Genomic DNA, 25,334 nt, shown 5'->3' with positions numbered 1-25,334 from the left:
TCTGCATATATTTTCATGATACTGAACAGATTTTTCAAACTATTTTGCATACCTTCCTGAAAGAGCATTTCCATTACTTACAGGACTAAGTCTAAAACCTGAGTGCTAGAATTAAAAATATATCTTTATAACTGAAACTATATTTTTATCAGAATCTCTAAATAAAAAATTATGTTTACTGATAAAAAAAGAGAAAATGTTAGATGAGACTTGCACCAGGGGGTTTCTAAGTTCTTAAAGTAAAATTAATATACATATCTTATTTTAAATTCTATCCAGAACTGAATCTAATGGCCAGAACTGAATCTAACATTATTTTCAATCACATTGAAGGGAAATACTTTTTCAATGTCTATTCTTTGTTATAGATATATTAATAAACATTTTCTCTTCCAAGCTATTTTTTAAAAATTATGTGAATTTTATCTTAGTTCTGATTTTAGTATGGAGGATGGATGGTGTCTCCTATATAACTAATTGACTAATATAAAACTTTAGAACTCCTGGTAGCTTCAATTTAAAAAGACAAGTGCATTTAGAATTTGTTAAAGTAGACTTCAAGCATGATTTTGAAATCTTATAATAAATGCACGTATTATTTATCTATTTCCTATCAAACATTACATCATTGAGACAGTCTGATAAACAGATTTTTTACTAGATTTCGTGCTCTTTCTCACCTACCACATCTAGTTCATCAACAAATCTTATGTTTTAAGTTTTAATGATTCTCAAATCTGCCCATTTCTCTCTTTTGATCCCTACCACAGTTCCAGTGTTTTCTCATGTGGACTCTCTGCCTATAAACTTTCTCTGCCAGCTCAAGTCTGTTTTCAGTACACCAACTACAGGGCTAATAAGATAATGTTACTTCAATGTGGACAATGCTTTAGTAGATTTCCATCACTTACAGGACTGAGTCCAAGCTCTATAGTATGACATACAAGGCTATTGATAATCTGGCTACTTCCCATTTCTTCTTTCAAATTCCTACCACAACCTGCTTTTTATTCAATGAATATTTATTAAATTGAGTTTGGCTAAGTACCTTCTTCTATGAGTTATGTATCCATATACTTTGCTCATTTTTATTGATTTTTTTAAAAATTCATAAATATGCATTGAATTATACTGCTTTTTCTTCATCATATTAAAAATACTAGCATTAGTACATTTTTATATAAGAAATTCTTTAAAGTTTTAAGTTGTCATCAATTTAAGATAGAAAAAATAATATTTAAATTAGTATTTTTCACTGGTCTTGACTCACAGTGGCTATAATAGGAAAGGCTAGAATATGGGAGAAGTGGGAAGTACAATCTTAGACTCTAGACTCTAGAGGCAGATCCAGATGACCTATTTGCCATGCATCTTTGTTTTTCGTCTTTTTTCATCTTTTTTTTTTTTTAGTCTGGAAGGTCATTCTGTTTTTTATTTATTCTTTTTAAATATACATGACAGGAGAATGTATTTTGGCATATTATGCATACGTGAAGTATAACTTATTCTAATTAGGATCCTATTCTTGCGATTGTACATGATGCAGTTACCTTGGTTGTGTATATCATATATGAACATAGGAAATTATGTCAGATTCATTTTAATGTCCTTCCTGTTCCTCTCTCCCTCCCTTCCCTTCAGTCCCCTTTGTCTAATCCAATGGACTTCTATTCTTCCCTTCCCAACCAACCCTTGTTGTGAATTACATCTACATATCAGAGAGAACATTTGGCCTTTGATTTTGGGGGACTGGCTTATTTCACTTAGCATGATATTCTCCAGTTCCATTCATTTACCGGCAAATGCCATAATTTTATTCTTCTTTATGGCTAATATTCCATTGTGTATACATATTACTTTTTAAAATCCATTCATCTGTTGAAAACACCTATATTGCCTTAATTTAATACAATTTTCAAATCATAAGTCCTGTGGATCACCCCTCAGAGTGCCTTCATCTTAGGTCTTTATTCATTAAGGCCTAAACTGATTATTTCAAGACCATTTTAATCTGTAATCAATATCAGTCATGTACTATCAAGATCAGAGTCTGGTGCCTCTTCTAGGCAAAACCCTGTGCTAAGCCTTCGCACACACTTGAAGCATAAGGCACAATTCCAATGTGAAAGACAAACGTGTCTTCTGAATGTCACAGAATGTGGCTTTGCATCTTCTGTATGATGAAACCTGTCCTCCAAAAACTCTGGCAATTCTGGCCATCTTTTCTGAGGTCTTATTTTATTTGTTCTCCCTGACAGATTTAATGTAGACTCAGTAATTAGTATGTATCTTTAGTTCTTCTTACTTCACAGCTGTTTTCTTCCATTCTAACAAGCCCTTACCTTTCTTCTCTCCTTTCCATATTCTCTTTTCCTTAAGAATTATATGGAAGTTTATGCCTTCCTTAGCTCCCCTATTTCGTCATTTCACAAATAGTAATCCTCAAGGTTTACAAAGTTCTTCTTAAAGATGATGTTAAATTTGCTAATTGTATCTATTTCGGTACCTTTTTAAAAAATGTAAATAAGTTTTTAAAAAATATATTCATTTCAAATGGAACATTTGGAGAGTCTGAGAGTGTAAGCAGAGTAAGAATGACGATGATTATTAGAAATCAGCCTAAAGTGCTCCAGGTGCAGTTACTGTCTGTTTAAAGCTCAACAGAGAACAGCTGGTCATCACTGCAAGCAAGGTATTAATCATTACTTAGTTTTAGATCATCCATTTTGGGTTTCTTAATACCTAATTTATACGGATAATCAGTCAATGGTTGATGAAAGATAACAAAAAAGTTAAAATATATGTTAGTGAGGAGTACAAATGTAAGTATGTAAATTTATTTTAAATGATATTCCTTAGACCCATTCGTTTGTCTCTTCATAATTCCTTAAAAATGCACCAATATTTCTTAGACCTCAAGAAATAATAAAATAAACTACAATGACAATTATACCCAACTTGATTTGAACTGGGAGTAAAAGCCACATTTACAACACATTTGTGGAGCTAAACTAACAATTAACAGCATTGTCTCTTATGTTGTCATCTGAGAATAAAATATAATAATTCTGAAAACATTTTTGCTAAAATTTCCTTATTAATATGCCATAGAAACATTGGAAAATAATCTTCTAAATTCCTGAGTTGGCAAGACCATGCATTGTTGTGAAAGAGATCAGTCATCCAAAAGGTTGGGAAATAAAGACCTGCATCAGTGGTTCCCAAAATACATTATTCCTCAGAACAGCAGCTGCATGAAATTTTTCAACTTAAAGAATCATGTCTGGGGCTGGAGTTGTGGCTCAGCAGTCTAATGCTTGCCTAGCACATGTGGGGCCCTGGGTTTGATCCTCAGCACCACATAAAAATAAATAAATAAAATTAAAGGTATTGTGTCCAACTTAAAAAAAAATCATGTCTTTATTTTTTTTAGAAAAAAATGCATGTTGAGTTTAGAAAGTATATCAAAGTGCAAGGAAGAAACCTAAAATTCTGTCATTTCACCATCAAAAAGTAGCCATTTCCAACTTAGATTGAGCAGCTCTATGCATATGTAGTTTAGAAAAGCACATTCCATATGAACAGACAGAATTTAAGAAAAATTGGATTAACATGATGATTTTTAACAGATTTCTTAAAACTTAGAAAGCAACACTCAAATTTAGACAAATATTCACCTCCACAGAAAATATGGGTTGCTAAATAAAACATCTTTTTAAAGGTAAGAAGAAAATTTTAAGAATCTTTAATATAACTTTGAAACTATTAAATGGAAGATTAAATAAATTATCACTCTTCTTGTAGCCATTATCCACCCTGCCTTAACTTTTGTTTTTCTCCTGATCATCAATGCTTAAATGTATGCTTTGTCCATTTATAGTTTGTAAAAATAATTCCTAGTTCCATATTTTTAAAATAGGAATAATAATGATATTGTGTACCAGGTATTTAAATTAAATTAAAATTACATAGACATCCTTTATAACTTATAATGTGCTTTACAATATTTGTTCTAATATGCAAATACAATGGCAGTGCAAATATGTACAAAACAACAGGCAATGTGGAGCTGGAGATATAGTACTTAGGTCTTGCCCTCAAGGAGATCCATTTAGTTTGAAAGACAAAGTGTAAGAATAAAAATTTCTTCGGTATCTATCATCAGTCAACAATTTTCCAGTAGGTAAATATAAGGTTGCAATCACTGAATGCCCTACTCTTTTATTTGCTTTTAAAAATTCTCTATCCTAGTGAGACAGAACAATTCACTGTGCTTCCAAAAGATGTTATTTCTCCCCTTTATGAATTGTTCCTCCTACCTAGAATGTCAGTCCTAATCTAAAACTATCCAGCTTTCAATACCAAGCCCAAGCATCTTCTCCACAAGTCTTTTTGTTTATTAATTTTTTAACTTTATATATGACAGCAGAATGCATTACAATTCTTATTACACTTATAGAGCACAATTTTTCATATCTCTGGTTTTATATAAAGTATATTCATACCGAATCGTGTCTTCATACATGTACTTTGAATAATAATGTCCATCACATTCCACCATCATTTCTAACCCCATGCCCCCTCCCTTCCTTTCCCACTCCTCTTCCCTATCTAGAGTTTGTCTATTCCTCCCATGCTCCCCCTCCTTACCCCACTATGAATCAGCCTCCTTATATCAGCATTTGGATTTTGGGGATTGGCAACTTCACTTAGCATTATCTTCTCTTCTCCACAAGTCTTTACAAAACCCTCCAGCTTTCAATTGCATCTTCATTTGAGATACATATCATAAACATATTAATTTACTAAACAATGAAGATTCACTCCTATTGACCTACTGGAAAATTGTTGGCTGATTACAAACTAAGAATTTTTATTCTTCTATGGTGTGGTACAGTGGTAGAGTGTCTGCCAGGAATGCACAAGGACCCAGGTTCAATTCCTGGCACCACAAAAAAAAAAAAAAAGAACTAAAAAAAAAAAAAGTGGCATGTCAACTGATGAGGCATACTATTTAGTTTTTAATTTGGGGTTCTTAATATTGTTATAAAAGCTTATTACACTACAAACCAGTTACATATGGAATAACTAGTGAACACACTGCAGTTGCATTTGGTGTTCTTGGAATATATGGATGCAAGTAACAAGAAGCTACTGCTTCATTGCCAAGAAGTCAAGTTTAATTTGCTTTCTTTTCCCCTCTCTCTTCAACTGGCCGAAATACAAATTCCACTGCAAATGCAACAACCAGCAAACACAGATGCCATCATAAATACATGGTGTTGCCAAGTAGGAAACCCTACATTGACGAATAACAGAACTCCCCATAGCAACTAGAAGATATTCTGGGTCACATATTTTAAAGCTTGAGACAATCTTATAACTAAAGAGTATACATTCCTTGTAATTGAAAATAAGTTTTTGGTTTTTTAGCACTGACATTTACTGTAACTCAAAGGGTAAGTTTTCTGTCTGGTTCATATTCATAGTAGATTGGGAAATTTCATAAATCTTTCATTCTGAACTTCTGCAATATGTAACTGCTATCAAGGAGTTCCTGCTGAGCCTTAAATAAAATTTGCCATATTCGATTTAAAGAAATCTACAAACAACTTTCAAACTTTGCTAATCAAATTCATATTCTGATAATTTGAGTGTTAAAGTTTAGCAGCTCCATGACACTTCTCACTGACATCAGTTGGCATGGAGACAAAATATGAAATCAACAAATATTCATAAACATCCACTGTGGGGCTAATATATGTTAGATACTGTAGAGGAAAAGAAAATCTCCAGGATTTTTTTTCCTCTACTCTGTAGAAATCATTAATACAGGACACTAACAAGTCAAAGCAGTATTTCATTAAAGAATTGCTCTTGTGGACCAAGTTGTAAGAAACATCATTTGTCTCCAATTGCTCCTAAATCTGAACATCTTAAAATAAAAATTCCAAGTATTATATTTCAATGGATACAAAAATCAGGAAAGAAAATAATCATTTAAAGCAAAGTTAATATTGAAGATCTTGATCTCTAAAACCAACTCTGCTTTTAAATTCAGAAATGTTTGTATTAATTTTTATGAAATTTTCCCTATCACAAGCATTATGACATGGTAATGCTTTTTAGCATCGCCCAGTTGAAGAAGCCTGGGAAGGCCTCAACATTTTACTTATTCTCAGTAAAGATATTTAGGTCAGTGGATAAATTTGAAAACCAGTTCTCCCTATTTTTTCCTCCAAAGTAAATGTATGTACCTGAAAATGCCTACTTGAAAAGCCATGAGGCCAAATAAAAGATTTTTTATTTACATTTTATAAGCATTTGAAAAATATTACATGCTGTGTATACAAATATAGTACTAGTATGCAAATCTCTAGATGGCTTACTAGATGGCTATGTCATCTACTATTAAAATGTAAAAATCCATTGAGCATGCCAAGGTTAATGGGCACTGTGTGTTTGTGTGTGTGTGTGTGTGTGTGCATAAAATATCTTTCCCTAATTTTTGAAGTTGGTAATAACATTAAAATTTGTCCTAATGCTACTGAATCAATCAGGCTTTAAAAAATTATAACTTGTGAACTTGATTTGTTATCTCAAGTGGGCATACTGGCTGAAGTACTTAAATTGAAACAATTAACAAAAATAGAATATTTCTTTTATAGTGATATTAAGAAAGCTACCTCTAAAAACAAAGATTACATATATAACAAATTCAATAATTATTCTAACATTTGGCATGATTTTGATTAAAATGTGGCTTTTTAAAAATTTTTAAATAACATCTACACAGCCTGAAGTTTTTAATCATTAAAAATTTTTAAAACTCTAGGTGGCGTACTTCTACAAGTTTGTAGAAGGAAACAAAATTGATCAAGCTTTTTATTATTTCTAATCAACAACTGTTGAAACTATAAATCGTGCAAGCAGTCCACTGACATCTGAGATTTGTTAATAGAAAATTATTTGTAAGTTTAAATCTATTTATCTAAATAAAAGCCACAAAAGATTGTGAGTCTGTTTACATTAGTGAATATTTATGTGTGGGAAATGAGTTGCATGCAGAAGAAACATTTTAACAGTGCCTACCTCAAAATGAAAAGAAACAGCATTGTATTCAACTCATCTTTAACTTTCATATATTAAAAAATTCCCTCTAACATTTGTAAGACTACATTTGTGTAGGCATTGGTGTCATTTCCAAATATACATCTCATTACTATTTGAAAATTATCCTGTTTACATATAAAGACAACAGTATATCTGTCAGATGACTCTCTCGTACACTAACCAGTTTCTGACACCATGGGGGCTGTTTGCAAGGGCAGCTCTGGCTCTTGATTGTCACTGGGGATGCAACTATTTGTTTGACACCATGTCTATTTCCCAGTGATATTACAATTCATTTATATGGTGCCATGTGAAGTTCTTTTTAGTAAGACGATTTTATATAGTGTTTCTTCAAATGTTTTATTTGGAATCACTCAACTTTGGTTCCCCTCACAAGAATGATGGCCATATTTATATGCAAGCACGACTTTTTTTTTTTTTTCCCAGTCATTTGGGAATTACCAACCTATGGGGCTGTATTGTCTCTGATCCTCTCTGACCTACTGAGTATGACAGGTAGACCAGTATCATGAAACTAGATCTAAAATCAATTGTCATTTGAGCCCCACTCTGGAAACCATTGGCTATAGTTACCATTCTGGAAACTTTCAATGATTTTAAATGGATGTCATGTTGACAGCACACATTATTTCCTAACGTTTTCAAAAGATGCGATAAACTCATCATTTCACATAATTCTTACCCATGTTTTCATGTAATATTTGTTGACTAGAAAAAGAACTGAATTCATACGGAAATTCTTAGTAATGTATCTCTTAAGTCAGTTGAGCATGAGTTCAGATTTATTTTCATTTCTAATCCATTCTGTCTTTGAAAGGTTGATCATTACTTAGATTTCTGCAGAGAGACGTTGTTCCAATAGTGACTTACTTGCAAGATTAATGTCCTAAACTTATTGCTGTTGGCAGTAGTTTGTTGAGGTAGAATAGTTTTGGGGGATCTAAAGTCTTCAAATTGAGTTGTATAATCTTATTTTTTAATTTTATTATATTGAATAGTAGGTATGTACTTTACCCTATTGGAATTCACTCACTTGTAAACAAAAGTGGTTATTTCAATGTGTTAATTTAATTTGGGGGGCACCTAAATTTAATTATTAATCAGTTTTTTTAATATTAAGAAACAATGAGTATAGAAATCAATATTAATTCTTGCTTTGCAATGATATAATATAAAGCTTATATATCTTCTATCACCCATTATGGCTATTACAATTGGGTACAAAATAAACACAAATTTGCATGTATACTATGTATATATACAACCACAGGTACACACAGATATGTGTAGTGCACATATGAACATATATGTATACATATATATACATACTTTTTCTCTTTTTAAAGATCACTTACTCATCTTTATTCTCTTCTTTTAAAAATATAGTTTTTAAAAAAGCTATTGATGGCTACTCATATAAATCAAAAGAATTAAGCTTGACTTATGAGAAGTGAAATAGTAATAATTCAACTCATATGCTAATTTTAAAATTACATCGACAAAAATATCCTATTAAAAACACAAAAGAAGTATACCTCAGTTCTTTATTATGGCATTCAGGAAGAATGGGATTGTAGAAATAAATTGAATGGGACAAAGTGGGGGAAACATACAAAGCAGAAGAGGGCATAATATAAAGAATGAAATATACAAACACAATACAAGGAACAAAGGTACTTTCTGATCTCTATGGAATCATTTGCTTCTTTCAATCTGTTTTCCAAAACTGAGTCTTAGTGTACACCAATAGTTCTCCAATTTTGGTGAGCCTTAGGAATACCCATTTAAAACAAATTGCTGGACCCCATCCTCATTCCATGGTCCTAGGGTGGGGCCTCCCAAAATTTGTAATTCTAAGTTTCCAAGTGGCCATACTTTGAGAATCACTTATTAGATCTTTCTAGGTCCTGATAGTTGGGGGGAATATTCTGAGGCTACTATGAATTCCTCTAGCTTATATTTCTGAAAGTAGTCAAATTGTTAGGTAGGGTTTTTTTTCCTATCATTTTTGTGGCATATAGATGATTTTCATGGCAGCATTACAGTATTGTTCATGATATGCAGACTAGATTTTTGCAATGACTTTCCAATTTCTTTTATCAAGAAACTAAGTGAGGAAGTGGAGTTAAATTATTTCTGAAAGTATAGTTTGTTAAATAAATTATAACTAAGTGTGCATAGTATTTCTAATTTACTCAAACATGGGGGTAATCATTTATAGTTTTTGGCAATTAGATCCTGTGTTTTGTTAAATTTATACAAAGTATAATTTTTTTGAGTGATTATAAAATTTTCTGTACATTGCTAGCACACAGAAATTAAGTTTGGGGTATTAATCTTGTATTCTATGATTTTATTAAATCTACTTATTACAGTACATTCTTGGAGATTTCTTGAGACTTCCCATGTAGATAATATTATCTGCAAATAAGGACATTTTATTTTTCAATCTGTATGTTTTTCATTTCCTTAGGCTACTTAACTGGTTAAAAGGTAAAGTGCCACGTTGAATAGAAGTAGAACAGAAGCAATGACAACACATGCCCTTCCCTTATTCCCAGTCTTAGGGAGAATGCATTCAGTTTTTTATCATTAAAAAAAAATTGCAGATGCTATTTACTAAGCTGAAGATGTTTTCTTTTGTTTCTGAGGTTTGGTTTTGAATCATAAATGGGTATTGTTTTGCAAAATGTTTATTCTGTATTTTTCTGATTTTCTTCCTAATGTGATGAAATACATCCAATTTCTAGTATTTAATCAGACCTGAATTCCTGTCTTTCATAAATTCGACCTGCTGATATTTTGTGTCTATTTCATGAAAGCACTGGTCTCTACTTCTCTTTTCTTATAATCACTTTTCCTTATTTTCTTATTTTGATATCAGAATAATGTTGGTTTCAACTAGTCAGGTGGGAGGTATCCCCTTTTCCTGTATTTCTGAAAGAGATAATGTAAAATTGCTGTTATTTATTCTTAAATATTTGGCAGTTTCTAATAAAGGTAATTATGCGTTTACCATACAACCCAATCATATTTCAAGTATTTACTGATCCTACAGAAATGAAAATTTCATGTTCATCCAAGACTCAGTAAACAAATCTTCACAGAAACTTTATTTGCAATAAGCAAAAATTGGAAATAACTCAAATGTCCTTCCATGGTAACTGGATTAAGAGATTGTGGTACATTGGTAAAATGGAATATTAATTAGTGATAAAAAGGAACAAACTGCTGACAAATAACACTGAGGATTTAAAAGGGTAATATGATGGATGAAAAAAGTCTTAAAAGGTTACATACTTTATAAGGTTCCATTTATATAACATTATTCAAGTGACAAAATTATAGTTATGAAGCATTAGGGTTAGATGAGGGCATAACCATTTAGAATTAGTTTGTAGAGATGAAGAGTTCTATGTCCTGATTGTAACATGAATCTACACATGAGAATAGTTCATAAACAGAAAAAAAAGCATGTAAAAATTGTAAAATCTCAATAAGCTCTGTACCTGAGTTAGTAGTATTGCTGCAATGTCAATTTCCCAGTTTGACAATGTACTATCGTTATATAAGATATTATAAAAGGGAAAAGCTGTACTAATCATATAGAAGAATCTCTAACATTTTTGCAACTTCTTGTTAAGTCCTAAAGTATTCCAAAATGTAACATTATAAACAAATTACTAGTAGGCACACACACACAAAAAGGGCACGTGACAGAGAAGCCTGACCTTAATATTCTGGATGAAGAGTCAAGAAAGACTTTATTATATAAGGAAAGACTACAAATTTTGTAGGAACACAATTCAGCTCATAACAGAGGTTTTTACCTGCCAAAAGAGTGGGGACAAAGATAAGGGCACAACAGAGATTCAAAGTCAAAGAGGTTGAAAACAGTTCTAAGTATTTTGTAATAGTTCTCATAATGACTATTTATAATAAAATATTTTAAATAGGTAATTTAAATAACTATCTGCTTGCTTTAAATGATTATATTCTGAAACAGCATTCCTGATATGTCTAAAATAAGAGCTTTGTGTGTTAAAAAAAAATTGAATGGTGGATGTATTAGAAACATATACAGTTAAAAAAATGTGGAACCCCAAACACAGTGTCTTAAACAACCAGGAGTTATTTTCTCTCAAATAAAAAAGTGCACAGGTTGGCAATTGCTCAGGTGTTCAACAATGTCATCAGGGAGCCAGGTTCTCCCTAATCTATGAGCTAAACCTTTCAAATGTAACTTTCAATTCTCACATTTGCCATTTCACGGTTGTAAAATGGTTGTTACAATTTTCTTACTGGCAGTCAGTCAGAAGGAGAAAGAGGCACAAAGTTCTGACTTCTTCATTTGAAAGGAGAGCCCTCCCAGAAGGCTTCTATGCATTTCATTAGCTGAACTGTTGCATCCCACACCTGAGATTTGTCCAGTAAGATAGTCAAAAGTAATGTGACTATTCAAATTTTAAAAATTAGAAACTGAATATCACAGTTGCACTAAGAGTCCAGGAGCATTTCTAGTGCTCAAAAGCCACTAATGGCTAGTAGCTACCACAGCAGATGGCATGAATACAATTTCCTTCACTGCAAAAAGTTCTGCCTTGGTCTAATCACTGACCACAAGAAAACTACCACTTCTCTATTAAATCAATTAAGATATATCCTCTGGGATATTATAATCTCTTTGAGGAGAAGGATCTTTGGCACTATCCAGGCAAAATGGTATTGTCAATGAAAAGAAATAGAAGTAATAGGAATATGTTGAGTATTGTCTGCCACGATGGGATTATCAGTACATTTAGGTTGAAGTTTATAAATATTACCATTGACAAAGTACTTAATAAGTAAAAACTCTTGGCAAGAAGTTATCTAAAAAATAACTTTATTTTTTATGAGTAAAAATGAAGTAAAGCTAAGACTGACAGCTATAGAAGGCAAGAAATTAACTATTACACAAATAACAATTGGTAAAGTAAATACTAATCTAGTGATGATGGGTGGTCAGAAGGAGAAAAGGTAGCAGGACAATGAGCAGGCACTAGTTTCTTTATAGAAAATGTAAATTTGAAATTGTTGATCACGGTGAAAATACATTTACCAGTTTCGTGTACACAAAGAGTACATCTCTGTGAAAACAAAGATTAGTAGGGAAGAATTTTCTGCATACGGGAGAAATTATTTCACATAAGATATTTAATCAGCTGCTTATTACTCACTACAGAATAAGATGAAAAAGACTGTAACATGGAATATTAGACTAAATATGAAGAGTGATTTACTAATAGTAAGAATCATTCAAAAGTTAAAAGAAGTGGATATTGGCAATAGTTTTCTTCCTAAAGACTTACAGGTTATTAAAATTCCCCACAGTCCCTACTTGCCCAAATCCAGCAATGACAAGTTTGAAAGACTTGTACATTGTTAGCAAAAATGAGTTTAATTTAAATATACATACATAAATTACAAACTAATACTAACAATAAATATTTGTCCTCATGAGCCACTACCTGTTTTAAAAACTGATTTGTGTCTAAATAAAATGTTCAACTTTCAAAGTCCTTTCTTTTCCATTGAAACATGTAAAATACTGTTAAAGACAGGATAAAGATTGTTTTTCATGAAAATAAGAAAATGTAATTATAACTAGGAAGTTAATAGAATATGAGAATTGTAATAATTCTATTTCTAAAGATAGTTTAAATTTTATCACTTGCCAAAACTGAAGGGAACTCAACCACTGCAACCTCTTTAACCCCTATTCTCTATGGTACTTAAATATACCTTTATATAATTTACAGTTATATTTTAATAAATATAATTTGTTAAAAGGCTAAATTGAAGTGTTACAGCACAGACTAACCTTAAGGCATTTTATAAGTAGAAATATCTACATCAAAACAAAAATTTCACAGATATTGCAGAACTTTGGAGAATCACATACTTTAAAAGCAAGATTTCAGAACATAGCAGACAAAGTAATTTAAACATCCCAAAGGAATGCAAAGCAAAATCAACCTAATACTATAAACAAAGTTAAAATAATTTGCTTCTGTAAGTTAGGTATGCTGTGTATTTCCAATCATCAGTGAGGAGTTAACTAGAAATTGAGCTCGACAATAATATGATTACAACAAAAAAGAAGCTAGGATCTTCATATGCAAGTTTAACAAATCATCATGGTTTATTTAACAAGGTTATTTCTACATCAGATTGTGGATTAAAAGCAGTTATATATGTGATATGAAAAGACCGATGTACAATCAATAGGTCTTATTTCTTTCTTCCATGGATTTCCCCCATCTCCCTGCTTAGTAGTAAAAGGCATTTTTAGGCTTATATAAACACATTCTTTAGAACTGCCTTCTTCACAGAAAATTAGAATATAAATAGCACTGGGCATTTAGTTAAATAAGTCACAGGTCAATAATTTCAACTGTGCAGTTGTGAAATCTAATGTCAAAGAGTTTTTGAAGCCTTAAGACTGGGTGATCTGCAATGTTTCCAGCATGTCTTCAACTGCCTTTAGAGAGTATTTGGTTTCCTTCTTACTTCGGCCTGCAAACTAATTAAACAACAACAAAAGAAAGCTCTATTAGGCTCAATTTCAATCGCAGGTTAAAAAAAAAAAAAAAAATCACAACATCACCTTCATATTGCTAATGAAACTTTACATTAACTATTTTTTCACTAGCATGGAATCAAACATCTTCATAAGAACAAAAGTTAAGGTTTAAGAACCTTTTTATTAAGGTTTCATCCTCAGTTGAGGTGTACAAAGGTTTCACTCCATACTTGGTTGGTTTTAAGTAGTATGATAACATCATAGATTTGATTTTAAAACTATCTCATATTCAGACCCCAAACATGCATAAAATAACAAGCATAAATTTTAGAAGTTTAACATATTTATTAAGGCACACAATAATAATTTCCACTTATCTTACCTCTAAATAGATTCTTACAGTTTCAAACAAAGATATAATGTAAATTAAAGTACTTTTTATTAAATATTTTCAAGTTGCAAGTAATCAAAAAAGTCAAAGTTGGATATATTTTAAGTTTACAGATTTATCAGTTGACTAATGATATGTTTTTGTAGCAAAAAGCCTGTCAACACTCCACACAACATATTAAAATGATGCAACATATTTTTAAATATCCATCTTCTAGTTTATGAAATTGTAATTAACTTTATAAAACTAAACTGGGGTTGTATTTTATAATGAAAACCAAAAATAATACATCAAGTACTATCTATATATAAAAGCAAACTCATGGCATCTTAAATTCAATATAGTACGCATAATCTGTGGGGTTGAACACTGTTGAATACCCCATGCTGTTTTCAAAATGAGTTTTCTAACTGGACTGACAATCTCCATCATTTATCAGTCTGATTTAACACAACAGATTTAACTGATAAATAAGTGTTATGAGGATGGAGGAAAGTTTAATTATATTATCTGTTTTCCCTTGGTCAAAGTATTAATTAAAATGTGGTATTAGTAACATCTAGCATCTAGATAACATATTTTAAAGTGACTGATCCTGCCTTCAAATAGCAATGCTATCTTAAGTACTTAGTACTTGATTTATGATGTGTTTCTTCTCTTTCATAATTAACTAAGCAAACTTCTCATGACCTGTTCAGAAAGATTAAATAATCAAGTACAGGTAACATTATAGAGGCATAGGCTTCACAAATTGGTAACCTGTCTCTGACCCTTCTGGCTACACCATAACATTACAACTCCCCTAGTTCCTAAAACATTAGCTTCTGTAGTTGAATCTTTATTTAATAGAGTAAATAAAAAGTTGTTTTTTGCTTTTTGTTTTTTTTTAAGGGAAATGTTATGGAAAGAGAAAAGCTCATAAAAATCAAGATCACTTTTATTTTTCCCTGAGTTAAAGTATCACTAAGAACTGAAATGTTAAAAATACAAGTTGTAATTATAAAATATGGCAACAGTAACACCACATTTAAAACATTTTTTTTTCTTCATTTCCCTTGGCAAATAAAGGATGTGAGGCATGGTTATTACTTATATTATTCACCTTCACAAGGATCTACAAAGAACAGAAAGTCTTTTCTTTTACCACTGCCTACCCAATGTAAACAGGAATGGTCCTAATCAGATACTTAAAGGTCTAATTCTGAGAAGAGAAGCTTTGATGGGTTGGGGGAGGGGTACAAAAATAGGATACCACGTGGTAACATTGACTCTTAATTTAAAGCAGCAAAGTAAAAATATAAAAATTGTAGAAAGCTAATGTTCTAATATGAATTTTAAGCTATAGTATTTTTCTTGATTTGTACCTAACAAATATAATAGAAAGTGTGATTTTTTTTTAATTAGTAATTTTAAAACATCATCTAAGATGGTGTCAAACACTACTGACAACACTGCAATTTACAATAAACCAACCTAAATTGTGTCAGAACAAACAAAAACAAAATTGGGAATATAAATCTATCACTTCAAATTTTGCCTGACATGTAATTATTCTGTCTATCCCAGAATTACATAGCAATTTAACTGATTATGCTGGAATTACATTTTTTTCTTCAAATCATGATTTAATTTTCTGTTTCCCAAGGATAATAACAGAATCACCCCTGAATCACAGATAACATAGGTGCATTTAACAGTATACCAAAGAGCATTTATCTGGAGAATTGTTAATAGGTTCACGTTAAAGTTTTTCATGAGCATTAATCGAATGTGCTTGCTTCTATTGAACATGCTAAACCAATTATTTAACTGAAAAGCAAGCAGTAGCTATATTATTTCATTATTCAGTGGAGATGAAGAAAAATCATCTTTAAAAATTCATTTTCTTTCATTCATAAATATCTAGAAAAACATTACTATAAGGAATATTTATTTTATACTTAATTCTAATTTACATGCCTAGATGAGAGTCACAAAGTTCTCAAACAGATCCCAGAATTTACCTAATCACAAAAATGTCAATCTCTGGAGGATGTACTTTTCCACATTATTCACAAATTTTGTGTTTTTCTTTTCATACAGTTATATGTAATTAAGTAAACTCTTCTTTCATACTTCTTTTTAGGATCTATAAGAAAACTCATCAAAAAAACAATAAAACAATCAAATAATCTTGCATATCAAAACCAGAAATCAATGATTTGTCCATTTTAACAACTGGGACACACTGAACAAAAATTAGCTCACACAATTTGTGGAAAATAGTATGGGCTGACAAAGTAATAGGATAAATAGAACAGAATGGCAGATGGATGAATCTCAGAAACATGCTGAGTGAAAGAAGCCAGACACTAGAGAGCCCATAACCTATGATCTCATTTACATAAAGTTTTGGTGCAGGCAAAATTAATTTGGGGTGATAAATATCAAATGACTGCTTGCCTGCTATGTGTGGGTGGGGAGGACTGACTACAAAGTGATAGATGGAAACTTTTGGGGGTGATGAAAATGCGGTGTATCTTCACAAAACACTTTAAATGTGTGCAGTGTACATAATTCTATTGTAACAAAGTGGATAAAAAGGCAAAATAAACTAAAACAAAAGGATGTGACTTAAAGATTTATAGAACTTGTGTCCCTTGAATCTGGGTTAACCAAGTGAGTTGTTTTATCCAATGAAATACTAGCAAAATATGATACAATTAGAGGCTTTTTAAGCCTGTGCATATTGTAGTTTGCCTATTAGCTCCTCTTGGAATCCTGAAACTATCATGTGAATAAGCCCAAGTTAGCCTGCCAAATGAGAGAAAAGATCCAGCATCTCCAGCTGATGGAGTCAACTGTCAGCTATTTAAGTGATATTTTCTATTTAAGTGATATTTCTGCATACTAGCAGAAATATGAATGAACTCAGCCAAAACTACCACGATTACTCAGATCTCACACCAAACTGCCTACCTACAGAATCATAAGCAAATAAGGTATTTTAAATCACTAAGTATGCAAAAGTTAATGGATACAAATATTTAAGAATTTGGTTTACAGAAAGAATACGGAGAAACTTCCTAGAGAAAGTATAGAATATGAAAGCTTCAAAAACACCAAAAGATTTTAAAACCTGTTCCTTTTCTGGTGTTGAAATAAAAATAAATTTTGTATGAGAGGTCATTCCTAATTCAGGAGTATTATACATTGCTATACAGAAACCTGACAGGACCCAACTGAGAGGTGTGTTATCTTCCTACGGTGATATTCAAAATGAATTGAGAAATTGACAAGAAAATTTCCATGCCTTGTCTTTCCTATAGAATGAAGAAAAGACAAATCACACCTTCAGTAAGAAGTCTAAGATATCTCTGAGTAACTATGGAGTTTATGGTGTAATACTCAATGCCTGAGGAGCACCAGTAGTGCTTTCATAGCTTTTCCAAAGAACACTCAGAATTTATAAGACTTTATGAAAAGAAAATGGATCTTACAACATAATGAGAGAGTGTACAAGGAGAGAAGGAGGGCGGGCAAATGGAACTAAAAACAGGATTTGGTTCTATAAACAAACACATCTCATAAAGCAGGAAGGGTGTGTTTGTCTAGAGACTTGATCAACCAGGCTTTCCATCACTGAAAAGAGTTCTTGAGTTATAGTAATTATAGTAATTTTATACTATTGAGAGCTGTATATCCTAAATGAAGAGAGAAATAAGCACAGGTAGAATGTCAATTGTTCACAAGAAAATAGAACTGAGGAAAGAATTAGAAACTACATTAACATCTTCAGATACATTTATACCTGACACATCTTATAGAGGCAGTATATTATTACCCTTAAGAATATCAACTCTGGAGTTTGCCTTTCTGCGTTTGAAAACAACTGTCATTAACCAGGTATGTCACTTTGGGAGCATTATTTAATCTTTCTGTGCTTTAATTTCCTCATTTGTAAAACAGGTGGGCTGGGGATATAGCTCAGTGTTAGAATGCTTGCTTAGCAAGCAGGAGGACCTGAGTTCAATCCTCAGCAATGTAAAAAAAAAATAAAAAGCCCTGTAAAATAGGAAAAATATGTAATTCATAATACAGCCTCTATAAATGTTTGTTATTTTTAATTATTATTTTAATTGCAATGATCAGAATAGGCATAAGAACGTGAATTTGAAATGATTCATAATGTAATTTGGTAATGTAATTCCAATGTAATTCATAATGTAATAAAGCTTAACTCCTCAGAATACTTTCATTTTTTAAATTAGTGCATTGTAGTTATATATAATATATGGGTTCATTTTGACATAATTATACAAGCATAATATATCACTGATCCAATTCAACCCCCATTACTTCCCATTTCCTTCCCCCTGTTCCCTTTCCTTTATTCTACTGCTCAGAATACTTTTAAAAGAAAATCCAGGTCCAGAGATATTATGCAATTTATCCAATGTTGCATAGTTAATAAATATCAGAGCTAAATTTTGAACCCAGACAATACAGATCTACCATCTGTGTCTTCTTTAATACACGGAACTAGTTCCATGGAATGGGATTCATAGTAGAATACAGAGAAGGACAGAAAACAATGGATATCCACATGGGATGAAATGGCTGCTATGTCATATCGTAAATAAAAATCTTTTCCAAGTAAACTATGGATTTACATATGAAAGTAAAAAACTAGAATTCCTGAAGACACACAAGACTCTTTTGACCATTGAGTAGCAAAAAATTTATTAACAAAAAATAAAAAGTACAAACCATGATATATCCATGAAGGATATCACTGATAAATTTGATCACATTTAACTTTAGAACTTCTATTTGTCAAACTCATTTGAGAAGGAGAGTACGAAAAGAGAGGTATTTGCTACATACATAACCAGAAAAGGGCTCATAATCAGAAAACCAAAAAAAAAAAAAAAGAAAGAAAAAGTCATACAAACCAATAAGAAAAAGATAAGACTTTATAAAAGAGGATATCCAAATGGCCAATAAACACGACAGAATTCTCACTGGAAGATGCAAAATAAAATAAACGAAATACCACCATACACATACCAGAACAGATATAATAACAAAGACTAACAGAACCAAGTGTTAGTGAAGATATAAGTGATGAGAATTCTTCAAGTTACTTGTAGGAGTAAATCAACTAACTTGTAAAACTGTCTACATCTACTACAGTTCAATATACACATACTCTATGACCCAAAATTTTCACTGAAAAGTGTATATGCATCAGAAATTTATGTTAATGTTGACCAAACAAAAAATTCAGTGCAGCGCTATTCAAAACAGTCTCAAACAGAAAATAATCCAACTGCTCATCAACAATTGAGTAGATATATTGTAATATATTCATTCAATATACTACAGTATAATAAAAATGAATAAACTATAGTCATATACAAGGGTAAATCTCATAAACCTAATAGTGAGTGAAATAGATCAGGAGAAAATGAATACAACTGTATGATGCCATAAATTATAAAGTTATAAGTCAGTACTCTTGAAAAGTAGATATTGCAAGGACCTATCAGGAGGTGATGTTTATATTTATGTGCCTAGATGCATATTTATGACTTGTGTTCTTTTTTCTATGTTACAATTTAATAAAAATGGATTTAAAAAATATAGTTATGTCAAAAAAAGAACCTAGTAGTTAGTTATTTCTCAAAGATAAGTTAAAACAATGATGAAGTGTGCATGCTATTAGTTTTGTATTATACAAGTCTTATTTTTAAATCAATCATTCACACAAACACACACAGCAGGCCTACTTATTGTGTAACCCTATCATTACAGATCTGAGATATCTCAAACTGTGTTTTTAAGAAGCACAATCTAGCTGGTATCTATAAATATTTTGACTTACAAAACACTAACATTCTCTGCAACATACAACTACACAAAGGTGATTTTAAATGCCATGATTAAGATGACAGTAAACTTTTAAATTAAATCTCTCCTATCTTCTCCAACCAGGAATATGAAAATAAAGAATCAAACAGCACCAAAAACAAAACCAACACAGAAGAAAACAAGCCCACATTACATCTTCTTTCTAAAACCCTAGAATGTGATTTTGTCACCAATAGCAGAAAGACCTATAAAAGATCAACAAGTCTGCAACAGGAGCAACACAAAGTAACAGAACAACCCACTTATTCTTTTTAAGAAACCAAAAATAAAATCATGAGCAAGCATTAATCCCTTCAACAAGGAAACCTAAGTTGATGAATTATAAATGGTCTACAAAACTTGGAAAGTCTTCACAAGCTCCAAATCAAAAGCAAGTGTAATAAACTGTGCAAATGAGAAATTAAGTTTACATCTAAGGCCTCAAAATCTCTCAAATAGTCAGCCAACACTCTCTTACAGAAGCACAAAACCTCATACCAGGAGGAATAACTGAAGCCAAATTTAAAAACCTCATACTAGGAGAAAAAACTGAAGCAGAAAACATATACTAAGAGGAAGACTGTTCAGATGCTAAGAGGAAGACTGTTCAGATAAGGAACATAAGAAGGGAGTAATGCCCAGAGGCACCTATCAAAAAAACAAAACAGGGCTGGGGATGAGGCTCAAGCAGTAGCATGCTCACTTGGCATGCCTGCGGCCCGGGTTCGATCCTCAGCACCACATACAAACAAAGATGTTGTGCCCGCCGAAAACTAAAAAATAAAATATTAATAAAAAAAAAACTGGCACAGCACTATATAACATTTAAAGTTGAGAGTAATATTTCAGAATCCAAGATCTTTAGAATTTTTTAGGGTAGAACAGAGAACTACCATGAAGTAAATATTCTATGTTAGTTCTGACAAGCACTGGATATACAGAAAGGTCTTAATTAAGTTGTCCGTAACGAAAAGGAGGAAGCCGTAGAATAGTCAAGTTGGGAAAGCTACCCTATCCTATCTTCCACTCCCCACATTCCATGTTTCCTCCTAACAGCCCAGTAAAACTGTCTTATTATAAGTGAAAAACAAGAAAAAAAAATGAAACTGTATAAAAAATTATTATGAAGAGAAAAAGAATAAAATACAAAAAATGACAGAAAAAATCTGAGAGAAAATGAATAGGAGGTAAGGAAAGGAAATCCAATATACTTATAATTGGAGCCCTGAAAAAAAAAAAAAACTAAAGCAAGTGGAAAAAAATCTATAACTGTAATTCTAAAAGTATCTTTTCTCAAAAAAAATTACTGAATCTACATATTAAATAACTGTCTTGTGTACTTAGGAAAACTTATACAAGAATAACCAACAATATATATCATAGTGAGATTGTTAGATTTTAAAGAAAAAGAGCAAATTCTTTTGAGTACCAGATAAAAGTCTAAATCACTTATGAGAGAAACTCAGGATGGCATTAGGCTTCTTGACAGCAAAATTTTATCCTAAATAACAATGAAACTACATGATTAAGATACATAATTAAAGTAAATGTAAGCCAAGAGTACATAAACAGTCAAATATCCTTTAAATATAAAGGCTGCTAGTTATAAACAATGGAAGATGTGAAAAAATATTTTTTCCCATGAGCAAATTTTCCTTGAAAAATATTTCCTGAAAAATCTCTTAGAGATGAACTTCAGAGAACTAAGAAATGAATGGAGAAGTTTTAATATAAGATTTAAAGTGTAAGCAGACTGCAGAAACTTTAATAGTTTGGTTCATTTATTTTTAGGTTTTCCCTTCCTTCTTTATTTCTTGGGATACCTCTGATTAATAATACACTCACATACCAAATATGCTTTTGAAATGGATCATGCTATTTATCTTACATGAAGTTTTAAAATTACTTCACATTTACCAAAGTTTGAAGAGACAAAAATCACTATGAAATACATTAACTGATCTACATAAAAACAAAATTATTAATACTAACCTGATAAGCTCTGTTTATTTGGCTAGCTGCCCAACTAGCATATTTCATGTTGTCCTTTTTCATTTTTGCACTTGCTTTTGGATTAGAAGCGATATGACTTGCAGACTAAAAAAAAGAAACATCAAAAGCAAAATTTCTTTTATTCTAGCCAATCAAAAACATGTAAGGGTAACAGTTGCAGTGAATTGATAACAAAAAAATTTTAAAACTATCAAAAACTTTAAAAAATAAAGTTGAATGAAATTGGTGTTGAAAAATGAAAACATTTTAAAATACAGCATAATCCAAAGTAATGAAGACAAAAGGGTATTTTAAATAATACCTGAAGTTATTTAATTGTATATCTACCACAAATCTGAAAGGTAAAAGCCCCTATCACTTAAATAAAGAAGCCATGGAAACATACTTCTGTAAACCAAAAAGTACTTTCTCATTAGAATTTTAGTAATGCATATTCTTGTTACTTAATAGAATCAGCTTTCCAATGTCAGAAGCACTGAGTATTAATAGAAATCTCAAAAATAATTTATACTATACTAACAAGTGAAAAAAATTCAGTCCAATAGGAGTGATCTGACTTGACAAAAACAACTTCAATAGAAGACTTCTGAAAGAACATCCTTTTAACTAACCTATTTCTCTTTTCGCTAAAGAGCTTTTAAGTTTTGTTCTACAGAATTAATAACTACAATTTGTTATACCTTCTCCTTTTTAAAAACGTATTTAAATAAGAAATTCTTAATCTGGACCCATGAAGAATCTATAAATCCCTCAAATCATATCCTAATTTTTAAATGTATGTTGTATTTCTGGGGAAGAGTAAGGTATAAATTCTGTTTTGTTCTTAAATATATCTTATTCTTAAAAGGATCTGTCACCCAGTGATTCATAAAAAGGTTAAGCCTTTCTTTTATACCTAAGTGGGTGTTATAGGTTAACCTCCACTGTCAATGATGTATCTGTATGTTAATAACAAAATTTCTGTGTCTCATCACTTGTTGGATATGAATTTTTGTAAATGCAGTGGTTAAAAGACTGGATTAAAATGCCTGAACTGAAATCCCAGCTTAAACACTTGGGGGCTCTGTGTACATATTTGGGTAAATTAATTAAGCCTGTATATCAGTTTTACCATCTATGAAATGACAGAAATATCTATTCAAATACTTCAAATGAAGATTTAAGGATTTAAAACAAAAAAAAAAAAAATGCAAACACGATGCCTGGTGCATAAATTTCAATGTAAATGTATTATTAATAATGACGTATTGTCACACAATTTTCAAAATAAGTATTTATTTAGTAACATATGTTACTGTTAACTATATCTCTAACCACTTGAAATTTGGAATTTTTAAAAAATTCCTTTGAACAATATTCTAGCCATATTTTGTCATTCCTTTCTAAAAATTATTTATATTTCTTCCCATCACTTTTTAAATCAAGTCTTTTTTTTACTGAGCTATAACAAGAAGATACTTATTAGAAAATTCATAGAAAGAGTAAAATAAAACAAAATTTCAAAGAACTGACCTATTAAAGTTTATTTTCTTAGTCTCTTTGATTGCAGAGGTGTTCATTTTATATATGAAGCTCAGCAAATTCTTTTATTTTCATAGCTCTTATTAAATGGCTTTTCTAAGCTCTTCATTTGGCATAAAGCATAGATAACTACATACTCCCAACAATTTCTAAACTTTTTTCTATGCCATAAAAATAATTAATTTGACATATTAGAGATTCTATTTTCTAATGTTTTTTATTAGCGTAGTTTAAAAACATCTCACACAACTAAACTTAGGTAACAAATAAAATAATGTTGGGCACAAAACCAAGAATATCAAAACAATTAAAATATATATAATATACTTTGTTATATATTACTATTTAACTGTGTAAGAGTAGATATCAATTCTGATATAAAAGATATTTTATACGGAAATGTCAAATAGCTAGGATAACTTAACATTCAAATATAAAACTGCCTTACAACCTACTGTTATTAATACAACAACAACAAAAAAAAAAAACAAGGAATGGTTAAAGAGGATTGTTAAATGGAGTTTAAAAGACAGATTTTGCAAAATAACATTAAGCATGCACCTCAACTCACCATGTAAAGCCCAAATAAAGCTCTCATATTTCTGTTGTTCAGTTTCAATGCCTGTGCAAAATATTTTCTTGAAAGTTCGAGGTTTTCAAGTCCACCCTGGGTATATTTAACCTGTTAAAAATTGCAGTGTGCTGAAACTTGTTTATTTTACTACTTTAAAATATAGCATGCTTCATCATACCATAGGCATTAAGTAATCGAAACAGATATTATGTAAACAAATGCAAGATGTTAAAAGAATTCACCTTACGGTTGTTAAATCTAATCTAACATAACTTCCCCTAAAAAGCTATTCTATTCTATGAACATTAAGATCACTGAGTAGTTTCTAAAACTGCTGGCACAATAAAAAAGCTCAGAAAAATTTCTGCTTGTATATTGCCTTGCAAGTGCTACACATCAGTATATTTTCTGTTACTACCATTACAAATCTAGACCTGGATATTGAGTTGCCCTTTTACATTTGTACTCTAATAATTAAGAAAATAATGATCCTTTTGCGTTCCTTAATAATGAAGTCCTCTAACCTGATAGCATAAAATTATACTGATATTCTTTTTTTCCACTTTTCTTTTTTAGTTGTAGATAGACACAATACCTTCATTTATTTTTATGCGGTGTTGAGAATCGAGCCCAGTGCCTCACATGCTAGGCAACTGCTCTACCACTGAACCACAACCCTAACCCCTATACACCATTTTTAACCACAGACAGATTAAATACTTCCTTCATCCCAAAACACTGGCCTTAATATGAATTTCCAAAAAATATGAATTTAAAAACCATAATCACTGTAAATTTCAAACCAATTAAATGGTGACAATTGTGACATATAAATTTATATTAGGAAAGAAAATAGTTTAATATACTATATAAAACACAAAGAATTCACCGTTTTAGTTGAAAGTCCAGCATTTCCACTGTAATAGTAAAAATTCAGAATTTCTTATTCCCCCACTCAATACTCATCAGATGGTTTAAATATTTACATATTCACCTCAATGAAAAAAAAATACTCTTAGTACCATAACAATACACAAGAGCAAGAAAAATAAAATCACAGAAATTTGTTGTTTCTAAAAACACTTACTTCAGCATACTGCTGACAGTATAAGTGGTTGTGTGGATTAGTCATCATAAGCTCCTCTAAACAAAAGGCTGCTTTTGCATAGCTGAAGAATATCAAGAGGAGAAATTACTTTTGAAAAATCACAAATTTTATCTTAGGTATGCCTTTAAATAATTTCAAA

The 25,334-nt window shown here is 31.1% G+C and overlaps 1 protein-coding gene across 2 annotated transcripts in view; it reads right to left on the bottom strand.

Annotated features, from left to right (window-relative positions):
* Positions 1 to 25,334, bottom strand: part of Emc2 (ER membrane protein complex subunit 2) — a 71,662-nt gene that overhangs the window by 15,141 nt on the left and 31,187 nt on the right. Inside the window, exons 8-11 of one of the 2 annotated variants that reach the window (XM_046464769.2) lie at positions 25,175 to 25,256; positions 24,085 to 24,195; positions 21,972 to 22,076; positions 13,291 to 13,696 (exon numbers count right to left, since the gene is read on the bottom strand). In XM_046464769.2, coding sequence (XP_046320725.1) covers positions 13,610 to 13,696; positions 21,972 to 22,076; positions 24,085 to 24,195; positions 25,175 to 25,256 — 385 coding nt within the window. In that variant the 3' untranslated portion in view covers positions 13,291 to 13,609. Of the gene's footprint in view, positions 1 to 13,290; positions 13,697 to 21,971; positions 22,077 to 24,084; positions 24,196 to 25,174; positions 25,257 to 25,334 lie in introns of those variants that run through there. The other variant, XM_058585679.1, reaches the window with a different exon arrangement.

Source organism: Marmota monax, unplaced genomic scaffold (genome assembly GCF_021218885.2).
Source record: "Marmota monax isolate L192 unplaced genomic scaffold, Marmota_monax_Labrador192_F-V1.1 WCK01_AAM20220418_F8-fsc00003, whole genome shotgun sequence".
Taxonomy (NCBI): Eukaryota; Metazoa; Chordata; class Mammalia; order Rodentia; family Sciuridae; genus Marmota; species Marmota monax.
This window is presented reverse-complemented; position numbering and strand designations above follow the sequence as displayed.